Below are 22,647 nucleotides of genomic sequence, written 5' to 3'. Positions count from 1 at the left end.
CATATTTTGGCAGTGAATATATGGGGTTAGAGCTTTGAATAATTCTTCGTAATTAATAAAGTAAGACTTTTTTTTTTTTAAGATTTTATTTATTTATTTGACAGAGAGAGACACAGCGAGAGAGGGAACACAAGCAGGGGGAGTGGGAGAGGGAGAAGCAGGCTTCCCGTGGAGCAGGGAGCCCAATGCGGGGCTCGATCCCAGGACCCCAGGTTCACGACCCAAGCCGAAGGCAGACGCCCAACAACTGAGCCACCCAGGCGCCCCTAAAGTAAGACATTTTTAAAAAGTTACAAGGCTATTATGTCTTGCTTCTAACAACCTGTGTGACCTTGGATAAATTATTTCATCTGTCCAGATCTCTCTCTCACAAACACACACACACACACACACACACACACACACACACACACACACACAGATTCTGCATGTTGGGGATCCAACATTATAAAATCACTGAAGTTGTAATCCTCACCCCCTATTAAGAGGTTAAGGTTATTCTTTGTTTCTCATGAGGACTGGCCATTTCAGAAAATGCCTTTTCATAGGGATATAGTACACTTCCCCTAGGAGGATGTGGTAATTATCCCTCTCTGTATACTGAGTTGAGAAGGTTAAACCTCTGTTCTTACCTGAACAAACTGTTTAAAGAGCTTCATGATAATGTTATATTGGATAAGAAGGTGTTTGCTATCATCAGTTCCCAAGATACAAACAACTCTACTATCAAACAGTCACACAGAATAAACACTCTTTAAGATTAAACCTAAAACCTTTTTCTTTGCAAGGAAAAAAAAATCTGAATACAGGAAACGGCGAGACACATTCAGAATTAAGCTGTAAAAGGGCCAACCTGCTCTACTAAGGGACTGGCAACCACCTGGCCGCGTGGCTCTCCCCACAGTCCAAACGCCAGCCTGTCTGCCTGCTCTCTGGCTGGAGGGCCCTTTGCCCCCTTCTGGTTTTGGGGGATGGGAGTCAGAAGAGAGAGAAGATGGAAGCAGTGAGAGACAAGAAAAGCAGAGCACACAAAACTAAAGCCACCATTTACAGAGCAGGGTGGCCCGAGGCAGAAACTGGGGCCTGGTTTAGCCACTGTGGTAAGTAAAGAGAGGGTCTGCAACAGGCCAATGAGGAAAGGGCACCTTGAAATTCGAGAAAGTCATCCTTGGGACACTCAGCTGGCACAGTCTGTACGCTTGTGACTCTTGATCTTGGGGTCATGAGTTCAAGCCCTACTTGGGATGTAGAGCTTTCATTAAAAAAAAAAAAAAAAAGAAAAAGTAAAAGATAAAAAAGAGAAAGGCATCCTTTATGGAGTCTCAAGCACCACCATTCAAGATAAATTTTTAAAATATTTCTTCAATTTCGGGGCGCCTGGGTGGCTCAGTCGTTAAGCATCTGCCTTCGGCTCAGGTCATGATCCCAGGGTCCTGGGATCGAGCCCCGCATCGGGCTCCCTGCTCGGCTGGAAGCCTGCTTCTCCCTCTCCCACTCCCCCTGCTTGTGTTCCCTCTCTCGCTGTGTCTCTCTCTGTCAAATAAATAAATAAAATCTTTAAAAAAAATAAAAAATAAAAATAAAAATAAAATATTTCTTCAATTTCATTCTTGTTCTTTGTTAACTTGCAGGAATATTGTTTTTTTCTGCTTTTGGCTACACTTAAATCATATTTCAGAAACACTCTGGGTAATGTAGATTTTTGTGGGCTTGCCTGGGAGCCTTTCCCCTCTTGCCTCAAACCACAAACATATGATATTGTATCTACGGTAAATGTGTTCTGAGTTTAAAAAAAAAAAAAATCTTACAAACAGCTTTTAATGTAAGAGCTATTTGTAAGCCAGAGCCTACCTATATATGGAACTTTTATTCATTTACTTATTAAATATACTGAGTGACCTACTGTATGTACCAGGCATCATGTCAGGTGCTGAGGATAACTTCAAGGAATTCACAGTTCTTTGCAGAAGACATAGTGTAGCTGAAGTGCATAATGGGGAGATGAGCAGGGCCACATCATTACCCTCATGGGCTCTTAGCACTTTTGCCTTGGTGGGCCCCTTCCTCCATAAAAAAATATTAAAATTATATTCTATTACTATTATTAAAGATAAATATAATACAGTTTGGATATTTTTTTCTGATTTTAAAAGAAATTAAAACACACAAATGTGATCCTAGAATCCAGGAGAATGTTCTGAGCTATGGATGGAGATGTGGGTGTGTGCAGAAAAGATAGCCTTAGGCTATCCTCAGAAAGTCCTGCAGGCAAGATTGACTCTTGGCTGGCATCTAGGCACTTGATTTGGGGAGTGTTTCTACCATTCCCTTACTGATAAAAGTGTCTCAATGTGCCGAACCTGTGTAAATAATATGTTTTATGCTTAGCATTTCCTTCTGGGAGTCTGGAATTTTGGAACATGCCAGGCTGAAGTGCCTATGTGACCAACCCCCCCAAAAAACCTTGGGCACTGAGTCTGTAATGAGCTTCCCTCACAGACAACACTTCTCCCATGTCCCATTTGGTGCTGGAGGAATGTAAGTGTGTCTTGAGTGATTCCACTGGGATAGGACTCTTGGAAGCTTGCCTGGTTTCCTCCAGACTTCATCCCATGTGCCTTTTCCCTTTTATTTGTCTCCTTCCCTTATCCTAAACCTTAGCTGTGAGCACAACTATATATGTGGAGTCCCCTGAGTCCTAGCCAACCACTAACCTGGGGATGGTCTTGGGATCTTCCAACACAGAGTTATCAGGAACATTGGGTACTTCAATGCTGGGACTCAAAAAAGAATTAAACCCCTCCCAAGCTACATGCTTGCAGTGGACTGGCCATGTGACCTGACCCCAGCTGGTAAGAGTGGAATGGTCACTCTGCCTCATCCTACAGACAAAAATGAACATGTCTCCTTCCTATTGTAAAGCACACCGTCTGAAATGCAGCAAAGGGACAAGGTAACACTCAAGGGAAAATTAGGAAACAAACTGAGGGTTGCTGGGTTGGTGGGGGATGGGAGGTGGGATGGATGGGGTGGCTGGGTGATAGACATTGGGGAGGGTATGTGCTATGGTGAGCACTGTGAATTGTGTAGGACTGATGAATCACAGACCTGTACCTCTGAAACAAATAATACATTATATGTTGAAAAAAAAATAGTAGGAAGGGAAAAATGAAGGGGGGTAAATTGGAGGGGGAGACGAACCATGAGAGCCTATGGACTCTGAGAAACAAACTGAGGGTTCTAGAGGGGAGGGGTGTGGGGAAGATGGGTTAGCCTGGTGATGGGTATTAAAGAGGGCACGTATTGAATGGAGCACTGGGTGTTAAATGCAAACAATGAATCATGGAACACTACATCAAAAACTAATGATGTAATGTATGGAGATTAACATAACATAATAAAATAAAATTAAAAAAAAAAAGAAAAAGAAAAGCTCCCAAATACACCAGAAGCAACATCTATTTTGCTAAGAATTAGAGCAGTAAGATTCCCTAAAAGTGCTGTAAGGGCCACAGCTATTCCCTCTAGCAAATCAAAGATATAAGATTTCTGGCATGTGATACAAGACCCCAAATGAAATTGTTAAGGAGCTGATTAAAGTTCTAAGGAAGTTGTCTAAAAAGCCCCTAACCTGTTATACAAAGACTTAGGACTGTTCAACATTACAGCAGTCCCTGAACCAAGTACTCACATCAAAGTGCTAAGATCAAAGCTGGTCACTAGTGTCTCCTCAAACCTCTGAGCCACCACCCACACTCACCCCCAGCACCAATAGGGAAATTCTCTCTGGATGTCTTTCTGAAAGTGGCCCTAATTCAGCATCAGGGCCAGCCAAATTGGCTGACCAAACAACTTACTCTACGTTCTGATAGGGAGTCAACAAAGAGATGCTTACAAGACTCAGTATTTCTATCACTCATCTTACTAAGCTTGTTCAGCAAGATGTGTGTACATTCTCTACCAGTAATCAATATAATCAAGGACACGTCTTCCCAGCTTTTTAGTGTGATCTTTATTCCACTTCACTCTATCAGGTAGATAGAAGCTACATTTATCATTTATCCCATAAGCCGGATGGTAAGGGATCACAATTAAACCTGATCAAATCCAAGCTAATGGAAGAATGGACACCATGCAGGGAAGCTGAACATATAAGAATGGTTAAATTGTGCCACTTCACAATACAGAAACTATATATGAATTTGGATTATTTCCCACTGGGGAGAATGTGAAAATGTTTTGCAATTGCATAGAAGACAGTTTGATTATGGTTAAGTAGGGGCATTTTTTTCAGTTAAATGTGTGAGAAGGAAGGGTACATATATACTGGGCAACCAAGAGCTTTCTTGGTCTTCAAATGAGACATTAATACAATAGAGAAAAAATACACCTGAAAGTGTTTTTTACTTTGCAGAAGATATAGGATTATGTTATTTTAAAAGAAAAAAAAGGAGGAAAGAAAAAGAAAAGTATATGGGCCAACTCAGAGTCTTCAGAGATTTAATGCTCAAAATAAAAAACTCGCTGAGAGTAATTATTGTAATTGATCCCTAATTATCGTAAGGGCAGATATGTTCAGGTTCTAATACCTCCATAGTAACTGAAAAGAACTCACAACCTGCCTGTAGAGAGCGAGGAAACAGTCACCACTGACACTTGCTGTCATGTCCTCTGGAACATCAAACATTTGGCCTTCTCAATGATGGATGGCTCTGGCTTGCTGGGAAACCATCTTCTGTATTAACAGATAGACCAGCTCTCTGACTTCCAATTTGACACAGGATTGAGGAAGAGACCCCAAATTAGCCTACTGCCACTGCAAAGGGAATAATTACCCCCTTCATGTGGAGCACTATTTCTACACAATTTCTTGCTCCTCTGGCCAAACATTATTCAAATGGAGAGGTGCAAGAAGATTGGAAATTCATTAGAAGTTCTTGTCTATGAGTAATATTCATGAAAAAGCCTCAAACTCAGCTTTATTAACTATGCTCCTTAACAGATGCCTCATTCACCTCTTTTCTGGATCCATCCTTACAACACAGATTCTGCTTTATAACTTTCAGGAGCAGTCCTCTCATCATTTATGAGACAGAAAGGATATATTTGCACATGGAAATTAGAGTAATCACAAAGACATGCTATCACAAAGTCACAAAATTAGAAAAATATCTTTAGGAAGGAGTAAATTAGACTGAAAACTTCTCAAAACATTTCTGCTTTTCCAAAATGGAATTGAGTGGGAAGAGCAGAAGCTTTGGAGGCAAATGGTCCTGTGATTGACTCTAAACTCTGCCACTATGTTAAGTGTCAGTAATACTTCAAGGAGATCTTGGGAGGCTTAAATGATAAATTCATTTTAAATACTGAAAGAAAAATAACCACAGAATGAATAGAAGATAGTCAAGTACGGGTCAATGCTAGTTGAAATGATACAAATCTGGGATGCAAGAGGGAAAGCAGCTGGGAAGCTGACAGTTTTGAAATAGAAGTTTGCAAGACAGCCATACTATAAAAAAAACAAGCTCTAAGGACATGACATGGAACATAATATTCAAATGAAGAGTTTCAAACTATTTGTTCCTTTCTATATTGGAACCATAAGGGGTACAATCATTGCTAAATAGAGGCTATAAATAAAAAGCCTTTGTATTTGTCATCAGCCTCGTTTACTGGGAAACGAATGAAAATATTAAAGAATACACTTCTTTGTTCCCAACTAGGATACCAATTTACAAAATACATTAAGCTTTCCTGCTGCTTTCAGGGAATTTTCCATATAGCATAGGATTTGGTTCTATTTCAAATGCTTATTTGGGATGCCTTTACATGCTGGTCCTACCATGTCTTGCAAAGGAGTAAGTCAAACAAAGAATCAATGTGCTTTTACTTTTTCTTCTTTATCCCTACTTTTTTTTTTTTTCATTTCCCAGGGTAGGTAGAACTTCCTGAAGAATATTCCATATGAGCAATAAATACTGGATTTAGTCTCTTGTCATACTGGGAACAAATGGTAACACTGAAATGAGTGAGATACACAAATAAGGCTATATTCGAGATAAATGTCTAAACCGGCATAGCTTATAACACCTCTCCCTCTTCTATTCAGGTGATTTTCCATCTGTGAATATTTCACTCTCCCACTTTTTCATAATGAACAAGAAACCAAATAACGTCCTTTTTCCCAACATTTTTACTCCCTTCTCTTTCCAGTTTCATTGCCATCGCCCTAGGTTAGAGAACAACTGAGGATGATGATAACTGATAATAAAAATGACCACAATTCCTTTATTATTTTTTTGCTCCCCCTCCCCCATTCCATTGTGTTCTGAACACTACACCACACCAATTTTCCTGAAACATGAAAGATGCTTACCATTCGCCACTAAAATTCATCAAGAGACATCTAAAGTCTGTAAGGTAAAGTAAAATTCCTTAGTCTGGTATTTAAAGCCTTCAAACAGCCCAGTCACATGCCCCATAAATGAACTATATAAACCACTTACTCCAGACAAAGTCATGACTCTTACTAAAATTTTTCACTCCAGGTGTTAAATGCACTCCCTAAAAATTCCTGTGTATGCATCTTACATGATGAATTGAATACAGTTACTAATCAGAAAGTAAAACTAAATCTTGAGATACATGTAAATCTCACAGAATCTGGTCTTGAGGTATTTGTTCTTGTGATTTTGCCCAAGCAGTTATCACCACAGGAAAACTGTGTCAGATATTCATAAACAAACACAGAAGTCACGTAATTCAGTAATTCATTTTATCAACTGATTTTCAGTTTCTAAGAGCAAATATCCTCTTGCCTATGAAGATAGGAACTTTGTCCTCAGCTAAATCCTCAACACCTGTAACACTGCCTGCACCTTGTAGGTGCAAAAAAAAATTTTTTTTTGAGTAAATAAACCACAGGGGACCAACAGAAAAGAATAGTTCACATACAGCTTTAGTTTTAATATTTATTGGTAGAAATAGATCTTCAATGCATACTTTGTGTTTATATAAATTCTACATTCTCTCTTTTGTTTTGTATTATTTGGAGTTTTTTGGCCTCCAAGTGAACTTAACATATTATCTATGCATTTGATTCTTCATAGACATTTTTTTTTAAAGTAAATTTAAGGAACCATGCATATTGTATACCTTACTTAATATAATCCAAAGAACTGTCTGCACGTTCAGAAAAGTCACAAAAAGGCTGAACTCAAGTTAAATAATCTATATGTACTAAAATGTCCATGTTCCATTTCTGAGTAAAGAAATACTTGTTCAGTATTACATATTGCTTGCTGTCTAGTAAGATTGTCAGAGACGCTTCAGTAAATTATCTCTATTTTTAAATATCTTAATCTACTTCCTCCCAGAGATGATTCTGTAAATGTTAAACATTGTGCCATATGCAGTAATAGGCCAAAAGCTTAAATAGGAACCAAACTGTAGTTTTTAGACTGAATAGTTTAACCTTAAAATTATATATCTATATATACATATATGGTATGCTGCATATTAAATTTAACATTTCAAGTAACTTAAATATATTTAGCAAACATTCAGCCAAACACACTTTCATGAAAAGATATTGTCCTTAGAACAAAAAGTGAATGAAAGGCTTATTGAGACACCAATGTCTGCACATGGTACTAAGCCTATGGAACATGAAAGTCCAAGTAACGTCTGGACTTACTTGGACTTAAGGAAGATTGACTTTTAACCTACTGAACTGTGCAGATACAAAAGTGCTTAGCATGACAAAATTACCAAAATAAAAACATTTTAAAGATTATTTGGTTCTAGCAATATTAACTATTCTGTACTTGTGTATAATTTAACATTTGCCATTTTAAGTTTTATATAAAGTTTCTTTTTAACAAGTTAAAAAAGCACACAAAAAATAGTTCAAACTATAATAATCTGTTCTTTTTCATCCTGGTTAGCTCATCACAAATGATTCAACAAAAGAGTGCTTAAATACTCAGCTCTACTAAAATGTACTATTTGAATAGACCCAACACTTCACCCATTGTTTGCTATGCTGGACCCTAAAACAGGCTGCCGACAGATGGGGCAAGTGCAATTCTCTGAGAGCCATCGGTCAATACAATGAATGTGAAATTCATGCATGCAAGGTAATTGCCTGAGCTTGTTTCCAGTTACATAGTCACTGATACACACACTACAGATTTTACCTAGTTCACTATCGATACTGTTATGCTCATAGTTCCGGGTGGAAAGATTGTCAATCTGTTCTTTGGTTAAACCACGAATGTGATCATCATCATCACCTTCATTTAGTAAAAAGAAGTGAGCAAGGCGAAGGATAGGTAGCGTTCCAGTTTCAACTAAGTTATTTGAATTTCGCAACTGCCTGCCACCTCTATTATCACTGCTTTGGGCAGGAGGCTGAGTGGTCTGGTTTTCACCATGCACTGCAGTGCTGTCTTCTTGGGCCCGTCTGTTTTGAGAGGCACCTTCACTGCGCTGGCTGATGTCATTAACTGCACCTACGTTACTCAGATATGAGTGCCTCTCTGGTAAATGCTGACCATGTCTCTGAATCTCTGACTCAGATTCGGCCTCCATTAAAGAACTCAATTCTCCAAATCCAGTCATGATCTGCCTTAAAATTGACCGAAGAGCCACTGATGATGGTTCAACAAGCTCATTCTCAGAAATCCTACGAAGAGGAACGGTGATAGTGCTAACATACGTTTCAATACCTGACCGCTCTACACGAGAGATAGTTCGGCGAAAGCCCCCACTATTGCTTTCAATAGTGACTGTATTTTCTGCCAGCCCTACCCTAGATCGAGTCCTACTTGCAATACTATCCCGATCTCTGTTTTCTCCGGGACGAATCCTTCTCACTTGGAGGTCCAGTGTGATTGTTGGATGTCGTCGTGCAGCGGTTGAGGATCTGCTGGATTCTTCTCCTTCTTCTACTGTTATTCTTGACACAAGTCTTGAGTTAGAGAATGGAGCATAGGCAGTACTTCTACGTTCCCTATCTTGCTCTAAAAAGACACGTGTTATACCTCTCCTCCTAATAGACCTTCTCATGTTTTGCTGTAAAGGTCTACTTTCCCTCTGTGAATTACGATAAACAGTGCCACTTTGTCTCTGAATTGGTGAACGGCTTCGACTACTAAAAGTAGACCGTAATCTAATTGGCTCTAATCTTTGGTTTGTATTCCTCACTGTAACGTTAGTTCTAGCCCCATTTTCCCAAACATGTGCTGCTCCAAACCGCTGCCCCTCCCTTTGCCTGAGTTCACTACCACCCGACTGGTTTGTGTGACCACTGAAATTAGCACGTGGAGCATTAGTTCTAGGAACGCCAGCTGCTCCCCCAATTCCATTTCTTAATCTTCCCAATGTTGAGAAAGAGCCTTCTACTGAATTCTGCTCCCTTGAACCAAGCCTAGTCCTTGGGATATTGGAACTACTGCCACTGAAATTCATTGAGGTTTGGCTTCTTGTTCGCCTAGCCACAGGACTAGCTGATCTTTGTTGCCTACTTGTAGTATGATCTCTGCTAATGTCTGAAAGTGGAATGCCTGTATGATCTTCACCATGAATTTCAATTCCTCTATTCTCATGATTTATGTGTATTTCCAGACTAAACCGAAACTCTCCACTGTTTGGGTTTGTTCGACTCACAGCTCTCCAAGTTTGGTTCCCATTTTGTCCACTTCGAGTTGCATTTCCTGTGCGTCGAAAGGTGTTCAACCATTCTAGCAGAGAAACTTCATTTGAATTTTCTCTAGGGACTTCTGAGTCTGGAAAGCAAACCAAATCAACTTAACATCAATTCCTAAAATCTATGCTTTGACTTTTAATGAAAGCTTACAAGATAAAGTTTTTATTAAATTAAGTTATATTTAAGAGCATCTGTGCATTTTAATGAATCAAAATGGCAAAAAACTGAACTTTCTCAAAGAAAGGTACATACTATAAGCATATTATAATACATTCTTACGTATTATAAAAATATAAATACTGTTTATGCAAAGCCCTGAAGAAATCCTCACTCTTACTTTCTATATGCCTGTTACTGGCAAATATTAAGGCAAATGAGGAACAGATCCAATACTAAAATTGTACATTTAAAATGCTTTATTCATATGGTAAAATCAATAAAATATAGTGGCAAAACTTATATATAATTCACCTTGAATTTGTGGAATCCTTCTGGTAAAGATAAGTCAGCATTTTTGCAATTACATGTTTTTGTAACCTTAGGAATTTTATCCTATTTCTCAGGAACTGCCAAAAATGTATATCTCAAGAAATACGGCTTTCTGAATACAATATTAGAACTACATTATGTCTTTATGTGAAGCTGGGAAACTTTAGGCATGTTACTTAATGACTGTATCCTTATCTATAAACTGGAGATAATAAAAGTATAAATGTCATAGGGTTATCATGAGAATAAAATAAGATACTGTATATAAAATGATTAGTACAATACCTGGCACATAGAAGCATTCAATAATTGTTAGCCATTACGCATACGTATTTTCTGTCCATTTAGAATGTAAGTTCCGTGAAGATGAAGGGTTTTGTCTTGTTTTATTTACTGTTAAATCCCCAACCTCTAAAACAGTATCTGGTACAAATCAGACTCCCAATATTGTTGAATGAATCAATTTAGAAGTAAATGTGCCCCTGATAAACTTTTTTGGCTACAATTCTGTTACTATGGGAAGCTTGTTTTCCATTTTTAACCAGTGGATTATATAAAGGGCAAAACTCAATGAAAAGCATTCTAATGCACGTGAACTACACAGACTTTAACCTTAACATTTATTCTACACAAAAATGGCTGTTAAATGAGATTGCTTTGATTTCATTTCATACTGCAATCTCTTATAAAAACTTTTTTTTGTATGTTAAAGCTATTAATCAGCTTCTGGTGACAATAAAATAAACAGCAACTTTAGCCATATCTAAAGATACAAGCTAAGACATAATAAAAGGATAAGTATTACCAGCTCTAACAATATAGTACAACTCTCATACCTACAGATACAGGGGAAAAGGGTTAATATCCAATTTCCATTTTAATTTGGAAAGAGACAGAAGTAAAAGGCAGGTAAAAAGCATTCTAAAGGATACTTCCTTAATTACTAGAATATAGTAATGATGTGTATACATAAAAGAGTTCACTAATTATCTAACAAAACCTGTCCTGCCCTTCCCCCACTGTAAATGCATTGTAATGGTCACATGAACAACCTGGCAGTTAGGTGTGGCCATGTGACTAAACTCTCATCAGTGGAATGGGAATGGAAGTGATATACCTCACTTTCGGGCTGGTGCCTGAACCTCCTTCTGGAACCTAGACCTGCCAGTAGAACCTAGATGTGGTTGTGACTTAGCGTGATCATGCAAACAATACTCCGGAGCAGCAGTGTCCAGTGAAACTTTCTGCAGTAGTGGAGATATTCTACATCTGTGCTGTCTCATATAGAAGTTACTAACCATGTGCAGTGACTACTGAACACATGAATGTGGCTAATAGGAAAGGAGAAGTGAATTTTAAATGTTACTTAGTTTTACTTAATTTATGTTTAAATGGTCACATGTGGTCAGTAGCTCCTGCACTGGATGGCACAGTTGTAGAACTACTCTGCTGGCTGGCTGGGTTCCAGGAGGATTATGGAGTAAAATTTGCCTATCTTCCCCGGACTGTTAACATGAAAGAAAAATAAATTTCTATCTTATTGAACCACTACATTTTTGAGTTTTTAATAGTCTTTGCCCTAACTAATACAATAATCTTAATATAACATGTGAAACTACCAAAAAAAAAAAAAAGTGAAACTACCAATAATAAATATTGCTGGGGAAGGAAATGGCACTGGTAAGGGCTACATTAAATTGGCTTTACTTTTAATTCTGTATACTTCCCTCTAGTTTGAATTTTCTTTTTTTACACTTTTTTTCTTAAAAACTTCTTATACTATGACTTAGTGTTTGTTCAATAAAATGATGAAACAAACACTAAAAAAGTAAAAACAATAAAGCAGGTCTCCTCACTCAGTCTTTCTGTATCGCTCAGTATAAATTTTTAGAAGTGAAGTTTAGTTCCATTACTTTAAAAAAAGTAGTGTGTACATTCTAAGATTAAAAAGAACTATGCTGGGGCGCCTGGGTGGCTCAGTTCGTTAAGCGACTGCCTTCGGCTCAGGTCATGATCCTGGAGTCCCTGGATCGAGTCCCGCATCGGGCTCCCTGCTCTGCAGGGAGTCTGCTTCTCCCTCTGACCCTCCCCCCTCTCATGTGCTCTCTCTCATTCTCTCTCTCTCAAATAAATAAATAAAATCTTAAAAAAAATAAAAAATAAAAAATAAAAAGAACTATGCTGGTAATTAACTTAATTGTATACTATGAGCTCCCTAAAGGCAATCTGTGTGTAAAAATGTCTTTGTATTCAACCCCTGTCCTATATTGCCTAACTATGCTGCTTTGCATATAATGGGTAAATGCTATCTGAATATCACATTAAAACTGGAAAACATTAAAAACAAACATATTATACAAGGTAAAGTAAGTTCATATTCGCAATTGCTCCAATCAAACCTGCTCCAAATGAAAAGGAGTCCACAGTACCTCTGGTATTTGTCCCATTTCTCAAGTGAGGCTGAGATGCTAGTTGTTCCTTCACTCCATCTAACCGCTGTTGTAGTTCTTCTGATGTTATTTCTCCTAAAACAATAAAAAAACTGCTCACTGAAAGTAAATATTTTAAACTATTGTTTTATGAGAACTCATGAAGGGTAAGACTAATCTTCAGCAATCTGTAGAAGACATTCTATTATTTTCATGTTCTGTTAAACTGAAGACAGTTAAAAATATTTAATTGACACAAGTATATATCATTTTTGTTGTGTTTCATTTATGTTTTAGTAAATAAAAAAATAAGATTTAATTTGAAAAATTTAAAAGGTCCTCTCAATTGATACACGTAGGAATCTAGAAGGTCTAGTTCAGATTTTTGTCAGAGATAAAAAGAAATTTAAAAGGTTGGATTTCTAGAGAGAACTCTGAATCTTTGAATTTTACCTCAATAGTTCACTATATGGGTTATCAATATACAATGTGCAAATATGCAATATACAAATATATACTGTACAAACATACAAGTTTTAATTAGTTCATTTGTGAAATGAATTCGTACAAAATTCATGAAGCACACTGGACTTTTGGAGTATTACTAATTCAGCTAAATAAATAAATTATAATACCTCAAATGAGTTAGAATTGGGTTCTAAATAATATTTGTACAAATATTACTTAAAAGAGAAATAGGACCATATATGTGAATATTTGACACTATTATGTACATTAAGCTATTTGTTAGCTTGGCATTTGTATAACAGTGCTCCATGTCCAAGATTCATACTTACTTATGAAATACAGAAGCCAGCCAGTGATTTTCTATTTTGTTATATTAAAAAGTTCTTAAATTTAAAAAATAGTGCATTATATTTTGGGAGAGGGAAGAAGGGGGAAAAAACCCTCCTTATTTTGAAACTCCTCTTATAATGATAAAAAAGGTGTCTCCTCTTTCACCCATCTCTTACCAGGGGTGCCTAAAAGATTGTGGTCTCTCATTAGTCTATAATCTTCATCATTGAGTTCATTAATAAACTGGTAATAGGCTTCTTCTCTGTGGAGACGTTCTTGCTGCCATCTTCTCTCATTTTCACGATGATTATGGTCCTGAGATGAGACTTCTTCACTACCATCATGCGATCTAGATCTAGAGGGATTCATACTGAGATTCCTGGATTTCTGTTCAAACAATATACATTAGATTCAAGCTGTTAGTCAATGGACTACACATGGCTTCATGTTTTTAACTCATGTCTCTTTATTTTCATTTTTAAATTTCATCCTCTACTCATATTTCATATGCAAAATCTTGCAGTGAAGAACTCACATATAAAATGAAAAAGAGCTTCTAGGAGATGAGACTATAACCGGATCTACTTCTTTGCTCAAAGCCAATGTTTAAGTCAGACTGGATCTGGTTTCATCACTCATTTCTAATTCCTGAATACCAAAGTGATTATCTCAATTTTTTTTTTTTTTTTTACCTCTTTCACTCTCTGGTAAAGTTGATCAGAAAGCCCTCACTGATGTTTCAAATATCTGGGTACTTGATGTTAGCATACAAATTTTAAGCTGAATTATGCACTTTAAGCATAATTTTAAATTATATTCTTTACTTAATAAGCAAAGAGCTATTGGGAGGCTATGATTTACATTTATTTCCAGCAAATGTATTCTTCCCAAAATAAAACTCATATTTCTAATATTACCCTCCACTGTACTTTGTTGAGGTAAAAATAATTTAACTTACTATATCTACTTAACAGACTTGGAGTTGATCTCTTCTTAAACCTAACAGGAAACAGCACTCAACACATGGCTCTGAGGACCGTGAATGTACAGCAGAGCACTCTGTGTCTTCCCATAGCAAATCTCATCCTTAGGCCTGGAATGGTTAGTCCCAGAGGTTTTTGAGTACCAGTGAAACTTTCTGACCTTGCCCAGGCAAACCTTATTTTTGGACTATACTTAACCATCATTCCTTAGAGGCTTATTTTTAAACTATAAAGAAATCAATGGAGAAAATTACTTGTTTCAAAAATATTTTAGAATTTCTTAAACACCTGTATTAGTGAGTTAACAGTTCTCACTTGAGAATGCACAAACTTACTTGAGGAAATTTTTATTTATTTTTTTAAATGTAAATTCAATTAATTAATATATAATATATTATTAGTTTCAGAGGTAGAGTTCAGTGATTCATCAGTCTTATATAATACCCAGTGCTCATTATATCACGTGCCCTCCTTAATGCCCATCACCCAGTTACCCCATCCCCCACCCCCCTCCCCTCCAGCATCCCTCAGTTTGTTTCCTATGATTAAGAGTCTCTTAATGGTTTGTCTCCCTCTCTGATTTCATCTTATTTTTTCCTCTCTTCCCCTATGATCCTATTTTGTTTCTTAAATTCCACATATGAGTGAGATCATATAATTGTCTTCTCTGATTGACTTATTTTGCTTAGCATAATACCCTCTAGTTCCACTTGAGGAAATTTTTAAAAGTACAGATGCCCAGATCTCATCTCTAATCCTAAATCAGAATTTTCCAAGGTAGGGCCCAGGTCTATCTTTAAGAGCTAATTCGGGTATTCTGTGGATGAAATAAACTATTCCTTGACAATTTCTGGATGTTAATGAAGAGTATGTGTAATATAGCACATGACTTAATGGAGGCTGGAGGATCAAATAGCTTGGTGACCAGTGAAGCAATTGTTGCAACTCTGACTCAGTGTTTAAGCAAACTACTTTAAATACAAAGTAAATTAGTCTACAAGTCTAAACTATGTATGAGTAAGCAACTATTCAATTTCACTTACATTCTAACATTAGGTCATACGTTCAAGGATTTTACGACAGTGCTTATTACAGTTTTTTAATCTGTAAGAAAGATCTAGTAGCACTACCCAATCAAACGTTGTTAAAAACTCAAGATTTCTTTCCATTTTCAGAATAAACAGGACTAGACCATCATTAGCAAGGAGCACATCTGGTAGGTACAGCAGTAATATGATTTTTGTACTAAACAATCATAAAAATTGAAAGCTGTAATAAAATCAAGCTACCCTACCATTATTCAAAACTTTAAGAGCTTCATCTCAAAGGTAATTTTCTTATACAATTAACCACAATTAAACAAAGTGAGTACCTTATTTTCCTTTCAACATGCTTTTAATATGTGCAATGGTATCCATCCTTCAATTGTTTGTGCTTTTTTTGAGAGCGGCCCATCTGAAGCAGTAAGAGAGAACGGAATTATTCAATAAATTGTCTCTTTGAAGGACAGGAATGGCTAGCAAAGTCAAAGCTCTGCTGCAAAGTCAAAGCAAAAATCTTCAGTGGGTTTTGTTAGACACTCAGCTAGAAAATTAGATCCCCAAACAATTAGGTCATTAAAACCTCCCACAAGGCCCTTTTCTCCCACAACAGAAACTAGGCCTTCCCTCCTACACTGTCACAGCTCCTGGGATTACAACTCCCCTCTCAAAGGCCTTCCTTCCTATCCTGCTCCCATTCAGATGTTACCAGGGTTAGGTGTCTCCAGTTTACTTCTGAACCTTCACTTTCTTGCCACCCCCGCCCTCCGTCCCGCTACTGGTTCCTTTCCTGGCCGTTGCGACCGGAGCTCGCGCCGGAGTACGGTTCGCACTACAATAAACAAACTGGGCTCAAAGGCCAAACCAACCTCTTCCCAACCGAGCCTCAAGTAACGCTTCCCTTAGCGACCTGGATTCCCACAGGGAGGCAGGTGACAGACGGCGCATCTGAGCCAATCACCAGTTAGGGGGGCGCATTCAGAGAGCAGTTAACCAATCGGAAAAGAGACGGGGGCCAAGGAGGGTTGGCTTTCCCCAGCGTCTCCCGGAAGTAGTGGCCGGGCCCGGAGCCTTACCCGCAACTCACCTCGTCCGGAGTCGGGCCATCCTCCTACTCCCCGAAGGAAAGTCTGCGGCGGGTGGCGCTCCTCTGGGGTCCTGGAAGGCTGTGACCCACGGGCAAGAGGGGCCACTGCGCTCTCTAATCGTTTGCTGAAGGGAGAAGCCGGAAGCCCGTGCTTCAGTTTGGGGTCGTCCAGCTGGTCTGGCGGCTCCGGAGGAGGGACGAAGGCCCCAGTCCTTTCCTCACAGCCAGGTCCCCCCTCGGACGAGCGGAGACGCTGCACAGCCAGATGGGCGCTCGCCGGTGTGACTGAAAATTGCGTCCGGCGGGATCTAGGATACTAGCGTTCCGCGCGTTCCGTCCCGTCAGTGCTCGCGGCCAGGGCTGATAGCCCCAGGGCCTCCTTCTGGAGCGCCAAGTACCGGGCCGCTCAGCGCTCCTGCAGCTGCATAGTTCCGGGGACACAGCCTGCTTTCCACCCTTGGGAAGCAGTAGCACCTACTCTGCTCTTTCTTGTGGCCTGTTTGCCGAGCCTGGCTACGGAGTGCATGCAGCCCAGCAGCAGTCCGTTCCTATCTCTTTACTGCCCGGGTACCACGTAACTAATCAGCCAGGCTCTTCCCTTTATTGCTCATGGGCACCTGGAAACTACAAATCCCCATCATTCTAAAGTGCTTTTATTTGTATTTCTTCACTTTCCCGATAGGAATGCACTTGGAAACTCCCCGCTTTCATCTCTCTAGTTTTACTGCTGAGATGTGACACTTGACCAAACTCACTTCACCATTAATTAAGCCCTTGAGTAGGGCTCTGCCCAACCTGGTGTAGGTTCCTTTCCTAACAACCCTACCATCCAGAAGACTTAATCATTGCACAGTGCTCACACTGCTGTTATTCTTCATTTGCTCGTTCATTAACTCATTCATTCATGCCTGCCTTAATTTTTGAAGAGCTAGCCTATCGCCAGCATTATGTGAGCGCCTGGGTAGAAGATGTAGTCTTAAGTATGGACAAGCTATGGCTTTAGTAGGGGTAGATAAGTTAAAAAAAAAAAAATCATATTGTTATAGATACTAAAATGGAAATATATAAAAAATGCAGTCCCAAGACCCAGCTCATTCCCCATCTTAAGGAACTTTTTCTGACATCTCTGAAGTGACACCCTCACTCCACCCTCCAGCCCAACATTCACACATAAAACTAGGCAGATGTCCCTTTGGGGGCTCCCATAGCTCCCTCTGTATAACTCTACTTTAGCATATATTCATTTACTTGACAAATATGGGGTGCCATATGTACTAAGTGCTAGTGATAACAGCAGAGGATAAAACAAGGTCCTTGCCCTCCTTTTCAATGGAAAAAGACAGCCACTGAGCAAGTACTCACAATGATTTTCTGTTAATTTATACATCTCCTCCAAGATTCTAAAATCCATGAATTTGAACAAACAGTTTTATTCATTTTTATAGTCCCAGAATTCAGCGCAGCTCCTGGCACATTGTCCTCAGAGAAAAATGCAAACTTTCTGCAAACAGGATTAATGCATGTTAGTACAATGACCTCAGAAATTGTGAGTACAAGTCAGAGAAAGCCACAGGTGAGATAGCCAAAATTCGAGCAGAAATCATTTGAAATATCTACACGAGTTTTTTTAAAGAGTACTAGTCCATCAAGTGCAAATACCTTTAAACTGAAAGACATGTATATATCCTAATAGTCAAAAAATGTAAAATCCAATCAAGTGATTTAGCTGGTGGGAAGCTGCAGATTTTCTGAGTAAATGGATAATGTATATAACTCGAATCCAACACTTTGCTTCAGTTTTTATAGCCCAAGACAAAGTGACTATAAAGGGAGATGAGATATGGTAATTGGGACAGAGAGACAGATCATTCTGGACATCTGCATTCCAGGTCTCATAACCTGCCAAAATCTCTGTTCTAATGAGTCTGAGTTTACCGAAATGGCACCTGGCCTTTTTAGTGTGTATACATCTTTTAACTCCAGGACTTTTTACAATTAAGAATAAAAAGGTGTAGGGATGTCTGGGTGGCTCAGTCAGTTAAGCATCTGCCTTTGGCTCAGGTTATGATCCTAGGGTCATGGGATCGAGTCCCGTCGGGTTCCTTGCTTAGCAGGGAGCCTGCTTCTCCTTCTGCCCGCCGCACCCCCTGCTTGTGCTCTCTCACTCCATCTCTCTCTCTGACAAATAAATAAATAAAATCTTAAAAAAAGAGAGAAAAGGGCGCCTGGGTGGCTCAGTTGGTTAAGCGACTGCCTTCGGCTCAGGTCATGATCCTGGAGTCCCTGGATCGAGTCCCGCATCGGGCTCCCTGCTCGGCAGGGAGTCTGCTTCTCCCTCTGACCCTCCCCCCTTCTCATGTGCTCGCTCTCTCTCATTCTCTCTCTCTCAAATAAATAAATAAAAAAAATCTTTAAAAAAAAAAAAAAGAGAGAAAAAAGTGTTAGAATTTAAACCATGACATTAAAAAGATCCTCTGTATATTTGGTGTTTTGTGTTCTTATAATGTTTAAATGATTTTGGCTTCTTACAATGGCAGCCTTAATTAAAATTTGAAAAGCAAAAGTGAGGGGCACCTGGGTGGCTCAGTCGGTTAAGCATCTGCCTTCGGCTCAGGTCATGATCCCAGGGTCCTGGGATCGAGCCCCGCATTGGGCTCCCTGCTCAGCGGGGAGCCTGCTTCTCCCTCTCTCTCTGCCGCTCCCCCTGCCACCACAGCCATCGGTTGTCTCTTAACACCATCAAAGCTGGGAACTGGGTGCTGAATCCTACTGCAGAAAATCCTCCCTTCTCTATCACATATCTATCACATATCTATCATATCTATTTTCCACATCTTGGTGAATACATTTTAACTGGCAGAATCTAATTTGCATTAGAACTGTAATTGTAGAAAAGTCTGGGTGAGGTTACTTTTAGTGTTCCAGCCTTTGTACAAGATGGCACACTAGAAGGAGGAAAGAATGGAGGTTGAGCAAGGAAATCCAAGGTATTCAGAACTAGTCTTATCAATTTCACCTATCCAATTAGGCCAGAGATTGTGTCCTGGTTCAGCTTTTCTAGAAATAGAGCCTGAGACAAAGATTCTTGTTCAAGTGATTTATTAGGGAAATGCTCTCTGGAGAAGGGGAGTGAAGGAAGCAGGACTGGCCAGGAAGACAGAGAAATAAGAATGAACCTCAACTGATCCCACAAAATTCACCAGCAAGTGTTATCCAAGAAGACCAATTTTTTTGTGTCCCCATGCCATTGGATGAGGTTTGCAGGGGAGGGGAACAATCCTCTAGGGAAGGTGGCATCCTGAATTGTTACCCAACATTCAGAGAAGGTGAAATAGAGATGAAATATCTTATAAAGTGGATTTGGGCAGAGCACACACAGAATTCACTCTAGTCTGCCCTTTGTAATGCATAGATCACTTACTTTTCCCATTAAGTTACTCCATCCAAGCACAGTTTTTCCAGAATTCTTATTAGTCACAATTTCTGGGGAATTTTATAAGAAGAGGGTAATGGGACAAACTACAGTCCCTACTGCTGCAGTTGATCTCAAGGTCACAAATGATTGTCATTATCTCCCTCTTCCACCACCATTTCTAGATTTCCCTCCACTTCGGCTATGATTTCTGTTAGTATAGGTGGTTTGACTGATGGATTAACCCAGGCACTGCTCCCTAAGGGGTTTCATATCCTGGTTATCATGTTCTTATCAGGCTGCGGTTGCTGTACTTACCTGTTTATAGTTACAACCAGGCATGGGAATACCAAGAAATGCCCCCAGCGGACCTCCTGAGTGCCAAGCACATACCTCTCAGTCTCCATTATGTAGCAGTAGCCCCAAGTCCTGATGATTTGTCAGTCTTCTGGCATTAGGAGCCCCAAGTGACCAGAGAGCAACCATAGCTTTAAGTTTAGTGGGACTTTTGCAGGAGGAAGCATCCCACGTCTGACCTCTAGGCTAGCAGGGCCTGAGGTTTCAGACAGGAAACACAAAGTCTCCAAATGGATCCCTGGGAGTTATGGCAAGCAGGCCACTCCTACTTTTATCTTTTGATCTCTGGACCCATGTATTCTACCTACTAGGGACACCAACCCATATTATGGCCATTGCTTTAGGAAGTATACTGCATCCTGAAGGATAATGCTCCAACCTCACAAGGGGTCATTTCAAACCTAGAGCCTCAGCCGTGTCTTCACCTGCCATAGGTCCACTCCATCAATCTGACAGTTCCCTCGCAGTGTGGTGTGTGAGATGTGTAATGACCAGTGGAGCCTCTGGTCAAGTGCCCGCCACCACACCTTCTTGCTGTAAAGTGAGCCCCTTGGTTGGAGGCAGCATTATGTGAGATCCCATGTCAGAATATCAGACTTTGATCTGAGGCTGTATTATATGAGATTCCATGTCAGAGTCCTCGGATAGTGGTGCTGGATGAAGGGCTGTGGGCAGAAAAAGCAGACCCATACTTGGAATACAGGTCAAACCCAGTCAGGATGAAATATTACTCTACATCAGGAAGGCCTGGTGTAACCAACTTGCCACCCAGCAGCTGTTTGGCCTCCTTAAAAGCTCAGCGTTGGTCTCTGCTATCGACAGGTCAGATATTTAGTAGCAGCAATAGTTATGTTGGCTTTGGAAAGAGAGTACAGGTTGTTGGATCCGTGCGTCCCTCCATCTCTGCCACCGTGGCTGCTCCATCCATTAGCCTGCTGTCTGAGAACTTGGGTGGCCACTGACACAGGCTGACAGACATCTGCTGGTCTACTCATCCTATCTGGTGGGTTGGTTAGTGCCTCTTCTGCACTGGACACTCTATAGTGGGCGTTATGTACTATAAAAGATCTTCACATCCTGTGCCCTCCCATAGATCCAGCCATCTGTGTCTTCTCCAACCTTCCCCAATCTTTCTTCTTCCAACTCCTGCCCAATAAGCTAAGCTAACATTGTCACTATAGTGTACACCCTTACCCTGGCCACTTCTGTCTCCAAACAAAGCTGATGACTAAATGCACTGCCTGAAGCTCCACCAACTGGGAAGATGTCCCTTCAACACTCCCTTTCAGAACCACCCCCGAGTGGGGCTAAATCACAGTAGCAGATATTTTCCGCTTATAACCATACAAAGGTGACCCATCCATGAACCAAGCTCAGGTTTTTCCTTCTGTGTCAGCTGGTCACAGGGACCCTCCTCCCCACCCTGAGGCCATGGCTATGTGTTGAGGGAGAAGTGTTGGTACAACAGTGGTAGGTGACATGGGGTTCCCAGCCACCTGTTACGCAGCTCACTTGTGCTCTCTGGACTTGTTTGAGCCTAATCCCAGATGTATGAAATGGCTTTACGCCACATTGCTGCGACAACCATCAGACCACCCTCTGACCCAGTAAGTCTGGCAGAACCCGTCTTAGGATCACTTGGTGTCTCATGGCCACTTGGTGTCCCATGTTAGATGCTTAGTTTCTGCCAGAGCCCAGCAGCATGACAGGAGCTGCTTTTCAAATGCTGAATACTTCTGTGCTGCAGATGGCATGGCCTGGCTCCAAAAACCCAGGGCCTGTGCTGTGATTCGCCTATTGGGGCTTGCCAGGAGCACCAAACAGCATTTTTCTCTACAACAGATACCTCTAGCACCATGGGATCTGCTGGCTCAAATGGCCCCAGTGGGAGGGCTGCTCGTGCCATAGGATGTACCTACTATAGAACCCGTTCTTGCCCTGGCCTTACTAAAAGATAACAACCTTTTAAGTCTCTTGATAAATATATTCCCAAGTGTAATGAATATGCTGCCTCCCAAACCCAAAGAGACCTCTGAGCATTCTGCTGTTTTCCTAGCAGTAAGAATGCACAGTCCAATAATCTGCCCTATACTTTAGAGACGTTCTAGCAAGCCCAGACCACTGGACCCCGAAAACCTTTACTGATGTGGCAGACCTCTGACTCTTTGTAGGCTTTATCTCCCACCTTCTGTTGCAAATATATATTACCAAGGCATGCAGAGTACTTGCCATTTCTTGCTTCTAAGTTCTAATAACATGGTATCATCAATGTAGAAGATCAACATAATATTCTTCTGGATGTCCAGGTTGTCTGGGTCCCTTTGAACTCTATTATGACAGAGA

At 40.1% G+C, this 22,647-nt stretch overlaps 1 protein-coding gene across 3 annotated transcripts; it reads right to left on the bottom strand.

Annotated features, from left to right (window-relative positions):
- Nucleotides 1–6,957: 6,957 nt before the first annotated feature.
- RNF6 (ring finger protein 6) lies at nucleotides 6,958–16,832 on the bottom strand. Of its 3 annotated transcripts, none has more exons than XM_036101370.2 (5): nucleotides 16,536–16,832; nucleotides 15,781–15,863; nucleotides 13,602–13,812; nucleotides 12,628–12,723; nucleotides 6,958–9,788 (listed from the first exon to the last, which is right to left on the bottom strand). In XM_036101370.2, exons 3-5 carry the CDS (start codon nucleotides 13,792–13,794, stop codon nucleotides 8,026–8,028), a joined length of 2,052 nt encoding a protein of 683 aa, XP_035957263.1. In that variant the 5' UTR covers nucleotides 13,795–13,812; nucleotides 15,781–15,863; nucleotides 16,536–16,832; the 3' UTR covers nucleotides 6,958–8,025. The 3 variants fall into 3 exon arrangements, with proteins under 3 accessions (XP_035957263.1, XP_035957264.1, XP_035957266.1); XM_036101371.2 differs by lacking the exon at nucleotides 16,536–16,832 and adding an exon at nucleotides 16,318–16,398; XM_036101373.2 differs by lacking the exon at nucleotides 16,536–16,832 and adding an exon at nucleotides 16,158–16,301.
- Nucleotides 16,833–22,647: the final 5,815 nt, after the last annotated feature.

Source organism: Halichoerus grypus, chromosome 4 (assembly GCF_964656455.1).
Source record: "Halichoerus grypus chromosome 4, mHalGry1.hap1.1, whole genome shotgun sequence".
Classification (NCBI taxonomy): Eukaryota; Metazoa; Chordata; class Mammalia; order Carnivora; family Phocidae; genus Halichoerus; species Halichoerus grypus.
This window is presented reverse-complemented; position numbering and strand designations above follow the sequence as displayed.